This window comes from Cervus elaphus, chromosome 28 (assembly GCF_910594005.1).
Source record: "Cervus elaphus chromosome 28, mCerEla1.1, whole genome shotgun sequence".
NCBI classification, from domain to species: Eukaryota; Metazoa; Chordata; class Mammalia; order Artiodactyla; family Cervidae; genus Cervus; species Cervus elaphus.
Window position 1 is genome coordinate 51,487,498 of NC_057842.1, and position 9,414 is coordinate 51,496,911.

At 39.0% G+C, this 9,414-nt stretch overlaps 1 protein-coding gene and 1 non-coding gene across 2 annotated transcripts; both read right to left on the reverse strand.

Annotated features, from left to right (window-relative positions):
* Positions 1-691: 691 nt before the first annotated feature.
* Positions 692-1,007, reverse strand: LOC122685596 (cytochrome c oxidase subunit 7A2, mitochondrial-like). Its single transcript, XM_043890505.1, has one exon. The coding sequence runs from the start codon at positions 1,005-1,007 to the stop codon at positions 756-758; it is 252 nt and encodes an 83-aa protein (XP_043746440.1). The 3' UTR covers positions 692-755.
* Positions 1,008-1,972: 965 nt separating this feature from the next.
* Positions 1,973-2,076, reverse strand: LOC122685669. The gene has a single exon (XR_006338518.1). It is a non-coding gene; the product is annotated as a U6 spliceosomal RNA (small nuclear RNA).
* Between the last annotated feature and the right edge of the window lie 7,338 nt (positions 2,077-9,414).

Below are 9,414 nucleotides of genomic sequence, written 5' to 3' on the forward strand. Positions count from 1 at the left end.
CCAGATAGCAAAGGTATGATGGCTCTGGATTCATTAGTTTACATATCAAGGGCATGAATCTTGTTGGATCCTTTGCACTCCCTAAGAATTAGCTAGACCTGATGGGGCAGTCTCTCCCCAGCCACAAAGATTATTTAAGATGTCAAAATGTCATACAGAAAAATTTTAAATATGATTAATGCAACTGGGGTAAGAAGAAAGGGCAGAAGTTTCCAGTGGTCTTTTGAACAGTTTGCCCCTGTGATCTGGGCAGCATAATTTCTTCTCTTTGGTGCCAGAAAATTACTTTGGAAACTGATTGGTTTGGGTGAAGGAGAGATGGAATCAAACGATAAATGCCAAAAAATAGGTTCAGAGAAGTAGAATCCAATGAAAGGATGAAGTTATCAGCCAGACTTATGGTGGGCTGTTGAGCTAGGTTTACAACATAATCAGGTCAGTCAGTATAGCAGAGGTTAAATGGACTTCATTGAACTTAGAATTTGAGACTGTAAAGCCTTCCGTTTGTTCAACAAATCATGTTTTCCAAAGATCACCTCCATATGTTGTCCAACATTGGAAAGCAAGCCCAGCCAGTATTGTTATTCTGACTTTACTTGTTGGGTTTTGTTCATGGTAAAGACTGCTTTATTGATGGCAGTTAGTACAAGTCAATAAATACTGATCCCCAAAGAACTCAGTTGTGTATCAGATTTACTGGTCCACAGAGAGCTGAATGGAATTGAACCAACTGATTGCTGGGAAGATAACTGAAGTCAATCCTGCTTATTGGGAAATGAAGCCACAGCCAGCTGATATATGGCATATGCTGTCCCACCAACTGTAAGAATCACGGTGGCTCTATACAGGAGGGCATCAGCTATCCTACCCTTCAGATGCACTGGAATTCCATCATCCTCCTGAAACAGCTTTTGTTTTGCTGGAAACTTATTTTCAAACTGCCTGTGTAAAGCAGTACTTATGGTCCTCTTAGTAATCTGATGGAGAGACAGAAGATCCCATATCATCTTGGCTCAGCTACTGCTCACCAACCGTGACAACTGACCACGAGGAACCATTATTCTGACTTTAAAGCTGAGCCTCAGACAAGTAATTTGTCCAAGGCCACATAGTTAGTTAAAAGAGCCCTTGTTAGCATCTGGGTCTATTGCTCTGTTCAGTGCTCTGCCCATTATTCATGAACAGTATAGTTCTGTTTCAACAAGGACATTTAAAAAATTAATCATAAAAAAAAATAATCATAAGTATTTATTGAGGAATCATTAGTAAAGTGTTCAGTACTGTGTGAGGGCCTGTGGGAGTGTGATATTTGCTGGTCCTCTGCAAGGAGATCCAGCCAGTCCATCCTGAAGGAGATTAAGTCCTGGGTGTTCATTGGAAGGACTGATGCTGAAGCTGAAACTCCAAAACTTTGGCCACCTCATGCGAAGAGTTGACTCATTGGAAAAGACCCTGATGCTGGGAGGGATTGGGGGCAGGAGGAGAAGGGGACGACAGAGGATGAGATGGCTGGATGGCATCACCGACTGAATGGACATGAGTTTGAGGAAACTCCGGGAGTTGGTGATGGACAGGGAGGCCTGGCGTGCTGCGATTCATGGGGTCGCAAAGAGTCGGACACGACTGAGAGACTCAACTGAACTGAAATATGTTCAGTGTTGACAAGTACTTGGTTTGTCCCTTCTTGTCACTATTGATATAATACAGAAGTCATATCCACTCCAGACACGCAGACTGTTGTATTCTGGCTCCACCATACTACATTTGTAGACCTGAGCTGGTTGTTTAACTTTTCAGCCTATTTGCTTATCCATAAAAAGAGCCTAATAATACCACTTAATAGACATGTTAACAAGATTAGGTAAAATATATACATGCAATTATTATTAACTATAGTTTCAGGTAGCTGAATTTGATTTCACAAGATAGAAGATCAAGAATTGATTACCCAGCAGTTGAATGGGATTTTTTTTTTTAATGTGAATACTTCACAAATTTTCATGTTATCCTTGCACAGGGGCCATGCTAATCTCTATATCATTCGAATTATAGTATATGTGCTGCCAAAGTGAGCACTAAATAAGGATTTCTGTATTAAAAAACATGCATTTAGAAGACTGCTCATATTAAAAATGTTTCTAATCATTATTAAATGTACAATGTGTAATGAGAGATAGCATCAGAGTATGAACTCACCAAATTCAAGTATTTTACAATATTGTGTTAATTTTTACTGAACAACAACAACACATGTATATATATATGTGTGTGAGTCACTCAGTTGTGTCTGACTTTTTGCGACCCGATGGACTGTAGCCCACCAGGCTCCTCTGTCCATGGCATTCTCCAGACAAGAATACTGGAGTGCATAGCTATTCTCTTCTCCAGGGGATCCATGAGGTCGCAAAAAGTCGGACATGACTTAGCGACTGAATAACAACAAAGTTCAGTTCCAACCATTTTTCTAGGTTACAAATTTAAAGAGATCATGCTATTTCCCCCCTTCTCAGCATTTTAAAGTCTTTGAAAAGAAAAGTTTTGAGGGTGTTTCCTCAAAGAATATAAAAAGTATAATTTATGCTTCCTGATTTCAACTCACAAATAGTTTTTATTCAATTTTCTGAAAAGAACAAATACAATCGGTGTGGTTTAATGTGATGGAAGTGTCTAGCTGAGAATTTCAACAACAGAATTTATTTTGGAGAGCCTTCCAGAGTAAATAACACTTCAGAGAGTCAGTACCAGATTGGCCATTTCCTCTCGCCCTGGGACACCCTGTGCTTATAGAATGTGCTTACCATATTTTGTCCTAATCCTTCTCCTCTCTCCTTGTCAGTTAGGATGATCTTGTCTGTGGGTATTAGAAATGGCAACTGAAAGTTGTTTAAACAATAAAGGGACATTATTTCCACATAGCAGGAAGTCTGGAGGGTTTTTTGAGGGTGGGTTAATTCCACAATGAACCAGTTTTTTCCCCTGTCTTTTACTTTTCTCACTCTCAGCCTGACTGCCTTGTCCTCATAATCATAACACACCTGTCTCACCACATATATCACAGCAGTTTCTCAGACTTGGCACTATTGGCACTTTGGGATGGATAATTCAGTGTTGTTGCACATACAACATTGCAGGATATTTAACAACATCCCTGGCCTCTACCTAATAGATGCCCTTAGCACCCACCTCATAGTTGTGACAAGCAAAAACGTCTGCAGATATTGCCAAATATTCCATGGAAGTCAAAATCACCCCAAAAGTTCCATCTTATGAATAGTGGGAAGTATGTGCATGTATTGTTTGGAATTCTTCAGTAAGGAGGATTTATCTCTTTTTACCCATTTATTTATTCAAAAATATATTTGTATCAATATGGATTCAGGTATATTTATTTTATTCTTTGGGCTATAATAGTACACTGTTTTGTTGTTGCTATTGCTCAAGCCTTTCCACCTTAGGCTACTGGGGTCTTTTTCTTTTTTTTTTTTTCATTTATTTTTATTAGTTGGAGGCCAATTACTTTACAATATTGTGGTGGTTTTTGTCATACATTGACATGAATCAGCCATGGATTTACACGTATTCCCCATCCCGATCCCCCCTCCCACCTCCCTCTCTACCCGATCCCTCTGGGTCTTCCCAGTGCACCAGGCCCGAGCACTTGTCTCATGCATCCAACCTGGGCTGGTGATCTGTTTCACCATAGATAATATACATGTTTCAATGCTGTTCTCTCGAAACATCCCACCCTCACCTTCTCCCACAGAGTCCAAAAGTCTATTCTGTACATGTGTCTCTTTTTCTGTTTTGCATATAGGGTTATCGTTACCACCTTTCTAAATTCCATATATATGTGTTAGTATACTGTAATGGTCTTTATCTTTCTGGCTTACTTCACTCTGTTACTGGGGTCTTTTTCAAGTTGACTCTTGTGTCCTTTTGATACATTTCCTTCCTTCTTTCTCATTTTTGCTCACTTCCTTCCTTACTGGTAGTATGAATTAGGATCATCTTGCATTTCCCCTGCCCAACCTTAGAATTGGCTATTTCCCCAGGGATACTGGGTTCCTCTTATTGGAGAATAGTATTTGGAAGCCAAGATCTGGTGTGAGTGTGCTGCTTGCAACTGGGGTGTCACTGCTCCTAGCGTCTCTCAGCAGGTAGAACTAGGAAATATATATATGTATACGAATCCCTGTGTACAAACATATCTATGATTATTTTATGTCTGTTTGTGTATATAATGAGCTAAACAGAGTTAATTCTCTGATTTCTAACTCTAATCCATTACCATAGAGTTCAGTCTATCCTTTCTCCATTGATTATCTGTAACTTCTTTATCTGATAGTAAGAAATCTGGCTCCCATCAGCTACTATCCATTTACTTATTTGTTCGACCTCAGCATACATGCAAAGCATATTCAGAACTGTTAGCCTATATTCTTATGAAAACCAATGTATAAACTAGAGTACAATGTTTCTACAGTTCTTTTTAACTTTACAGTCTCCACTGGAGTACATTTTTCAGTCAGAATGTTAATACAGAAAGAGAGCCCACAAAAATTTTTGCCCAAGAACCCATATCTTAGCAGTGGCCTTGTTCTATCTCACTAATCCCATTATAACTTTGTGTGCATATTCTTCGACAGTTTTTCCTTGTTCAAACTTAAATACATACACAGTCATATAACATTATGTATATGTACATTAGTTCTACAGAAGATTTTGGCCTGGAAGTAAAGTTTGAGAAATACAATGTTTTAAGAACCCACCCGAACCCCGTCCCCACCATAAGTAAACTCTAAAACAGTCAAGGTTAAGGATCATCCTCTTAGCCAGTCATGGTAATTCTAATCAGGGCTGCCCCTAGCTGTATAGTGTGGAATCCCTGAAAAATATTTTGTGTGTGTGACCTCTATCTATATGAAATAAACCAGAATAGAAATAGTGAATGAAATAGAGTGGAAGCGAAGTTCAAAGTTCACAATGTAAAGAAAAGCTGAAGAGCACAAAAATTAGTTACAGTGAGCAGAGACTATGAAGTAGACATAGAATGGGGGGAACTACACAGGCTAGCTGGAAACAAGAAAACACACAGAAAGAAGTATGCCTCCATGAAAAGATGCTCAAGTTTGCTAATTATTAGAGAAAAGCAAATCAAAACTACAATGAAGTACCACCTCACACCAGTCAGAATGACCATTACTAAAATGTCTACAAATAAAATATGCTGGAGAGGGTGGAAAGGGAACCCTCCTACATGGTGGGAATGTAAGTTGGTGAAGCCACAATGGAAAGCAGTATAGAGGTTACTCAGAAAACTAAAAATAGAATGACCATATGACCCAGCGATCCCACTCCTTGGCATATATCCAGACAAAATTATAATTCAAAAAGATACAGGCACTCCTATGTTCATAGCAGCACTATTCACAATAGCCAAGACGTGGAAGCAACCTAAATGTTCATCAACAGATGAACAGATAAAGAAGATGTGACCCATATTTACAATGGAATACTGCTCAGCCATAAAAAGAATAAAACATCTGCAGCAACATGGTTGCAACTAGAGATTATCATGTTAAGTGAAGTAAGTCAGAGAAAGACAAATAACATATGATATCATTTATGTGTGTAATCTAAAATATAACACAAATGTACCTATCTATGAAACAGAAACAGATTCACAGACATAGAGACAGACTTGTTGCCAAGGCGGATGGAGCTGGGGAGGAGGATGTAGTGGGAGGTTGGGGTTAGCAGATGTAAGCTGTTACATATAGAATGGATAAACAACATGGCCCTACTGTATAGCAGAGGGAAATATATTCAATATCCTATAATGAGCCATAATGGAAAAGTATTTTTAAAAAAAAGAATGTATGTATAACTAAATCACTCTGCTGCACAGCAATTAACATAACATTGTAAATCATCTGTATTTCAACTTTTTAAGCAAGTCTAAAATGAAACCTAGTTCAAAAAGATAATTTAAAAAAGTATGCCTCAATCTTGCATAGTTTTCTAGTTACACTTCTATTGTCAATTCATGTTTCTTTATATAGTGAACTGTACATTTCTGAAAGGAACATTAGCAATCAAAAGAGTCTAATTAAAACACACAAACTTGAAAAAAGAATGAATGAAAAGATTCATTCATTGAAGGAAATTAGCCAGTGTTCCAGGAGTAAAGGATGTGATGGGAGCAATTAGGAGAGCCTTTCAGTCCACAGCCAGACTGTGAGATCCATTCTCAGTATGAGTTTGAAAAATATATTAAAGTCAGATTTCAATCATTTGGGAAGATTACTGAGACAGATGGATTTCCTCAGAGTCTTACAATCTGGCTTTTATTTTCACAGATTCAGAAACCTGAGCTGCCAGTCTACCAAGTCTAGACCATCTCTTAGGTGTGGACACACATTAATCAAACACACAGAAATTCTTTTTTTTTTTTTTTAAACACACAGAAATTCATATGTTAAAAAGCTAGTATAAATTTGTTAATCTATGAGGATAATGATAATTGCCAAATTGACAAAATACTACTCAGAGCAGCGCAAATCCATGTGAAAAGCCAAATTATTACTGGAAGATTACTTAGTAAGTACACAGTTAAAAGTCAGTAGGAGCCAGGGCTATTAAGCTATATCACTCTGAGGCATCACTTCCATTCCAAGACCATACCTGTTGAAGAGCCTAGATACTTAATTCTGTGAGCCAGAGCCATTGAATAATTGGAAGGCATTACAGAAGTTAGAATAGCGCACACCATCCAAAGATGTCCACATCCTAATTCTCAAACAGCTGTGAATAGGTTAGGTCCAGGGTCCCCAACCTCCTGTTATGAACCAGGCACACAATCGGAGGTGAGTGGGTGGGCCAGCGATCAAATCTTTAGTTACAGGACAAAAGAAAATTAAGTCTGAAGATGGAGTTGAGGTTGCTAATCAGTTTAATTTAAAATAAAGAATCCAGCTTATTCAGGTGCACCCAACATAGTAACCACAGAGTATTTTAAATGCAGAAAAGGGAGGCAGAAGAGTCACTGTCACAGTGATGCTATGTGAGTCAGCTGGCCACTGCTGGCTTTGAAAATGAAAGGGGGCTGTGAGCCAAGGGATGTGGGCAACCTCTAGAAGTTGGAAAAGACAAGAAAAAATTCTCTAGAGCTTTTAGGTATGAACACATTCCTGGTGAATCTGTGACTTTAGCCCCAGAGAGACCCATAAATTTAGGACTTCTGACCACCGGAACTGTAATAAATGTGTGCTGTCACCAAGTTTATGGTCATTTGTTATAGCAGCAATAGTAAGCTCAAACACACACCTTGCCAAATTTGATCTTTCTGACCTCCATTTATATATTTCACAAATTTCCCTTCCTTAAATACCTTCTTTGTTAAGCAAAATAAAACAGTAACTTGGTGTAAACTTTTAGTTAAACTCACAATTCAGACAGGCTTCTGTAGTCGGTCCATGCTGGCTAGGCTTAGGATGTTTAGTATTCATACATTTTTTTGTTCTGGAGGATCTTCTTGGGAATGTTCCGTTTCTTGGTCCTGGGTGTAGGGTAAGGGAGTTAGAGAAGGCGAGGTTCGGAAAAAGGAGACTGGCACTTTACAGGATCAGGTCACCTTTAATGAGGCGAGAAGGGGCAGCAGTCAGATTAGTGAGCTACTGCACTAACCCAAGAAAAGAGTAAGTATACACAGACATACATGTGGAAATCTACTGCCTTAAGGGGGCCTTTCTTTATAGTCCAACTCTCACATCCATACATGACCACTGGAAAAACCATAGCCTTAACCAGATGGACCTTTGTTGGCAAACTAATGCCTCTGCCTTTTAATATGCTATCTAGGTTGGTCATAACTTTCCTTCCAAGGAGCAAGTGTCTTTTAATTTCATGGCTGCAATCACCATCTGCAGTGATTTTGGAGCCCCCAAAAATAAAGTCTGACACTATTTCCCCATCTATTTCCCATGAAGTGATGGGACCAGATGCCATGATCTTAGTTTTCTGAATGTTGAACTTTAAGCCAACTTTTTTCACTCTCCTCTTTCACTTTCATCAAGAGGCTTTTTAGTTCCTCTTCACTTTCTGCCATAAGGGTGGTGTCATCTGCATATCTGAGGTTATTGATATTTCTCCTGGCAATCTTGATTCCAGCTTGTGCTTCTTCCAGCCCAGCGTTTCTCATGATGTACTCTGCATATAAGTTAAATAAACAGGGTGACAATATACAGCCTTGGCATACTCCTTTTCCTATTTGGAACCAGTCTGTTGTTCCATGTCCAGTTCTCACTGTTGCTTCCTGACCTGCATACAGGTTTCTCAAGAGGCAGGTCAGGTGGTCTGGTATTCCCATCTCTTCCAGAATTTTCCACAGTTTATTGTGATCTACACAGTCAAAGGCTTTGGCATAGTCAATAAAGCAGAAATAGATGTTTTTCTGGAACTCTCTTGCTTTTTTGATGATCTAGCAGATGTTGGCAATTTGATCTCTGATTCCTCTGCCTTTTCTAAAACCAGCTTGAACATCTGAAAGTTTACGGTTCACGTATTGCTAAAGCCTGGCTTGGAGAATTTTGAGCATTACTTTACTAGCGTGTGAGATGAGTGCAATTGTGCGGTAGTTTTGAGCATTTGAGATTGCCTTTCTTTGGGACTGGAATGAAAACTGACCTTTTCCGGTCCTGTGGCCACTGGTGAATTTTCCAAACTTGCTGGCACATTGAGTGCAGCACTTTCACAGCATCATCTTTCAGGATTTGAAATAGCTTAACTGGAATTCCATCACCTCCGCTAGCTTTGTTTGTAGTGATGCTTTCTAAGGCCCACTTGACTTCACATTCCAGGATGTCTGGCTCTAGGTGATCTTTAGACTGATTTAATTTCAGTGAGTTCAAATTATATGTGTAGTAAGGACTGAGAAAGAATATTCCTAAACTTATAAAGGAAGTTTCTTTTTAAGCACTAGAGGAGGAAAAAAAAAAACACAACAACCCAGCAAACTTACATGGCTCATCACCTTCTGCCTCCAGATAAGCTGAGGTATTTAGATATTTTAACAGCTTTTGTAAATTGCTGCATTCCACCAGAGATACTCTAAACTAGCTTTTGGTTCAAGCCAATTCAATTCAACCTACATTTATGGGGTCCCTCAAAGATGATTTACCTTTAAACTAATGAAGCCTAAGCTGTATGCCCCTGACTTGCACAGCCACTGAAATGAGAGACGGTGGACATTTAGATGCTAGAGTTCTCGGTAGGAAGCAGAAACCAGGTTGCACACAGGAAGTATTTCTATGTGACATTCTGGTAAACTGCCTACAAGTTCACAGAAGGAAGGGACCTGAATCTCCTAGCCTCTAGTAATTTGTCGTGATCTCTTTTTGCATTGTTTTGCAGTCA

Excerpts from the sequence above, each read along its gene's own strand:
- LOC122685596 (XM_043890505.1), bottom strand. The coding sequence starts at position 1,007 with ATGATATGGGATCTTCTGTCTCTCCATCAGATTACTAAGAGGACCATA.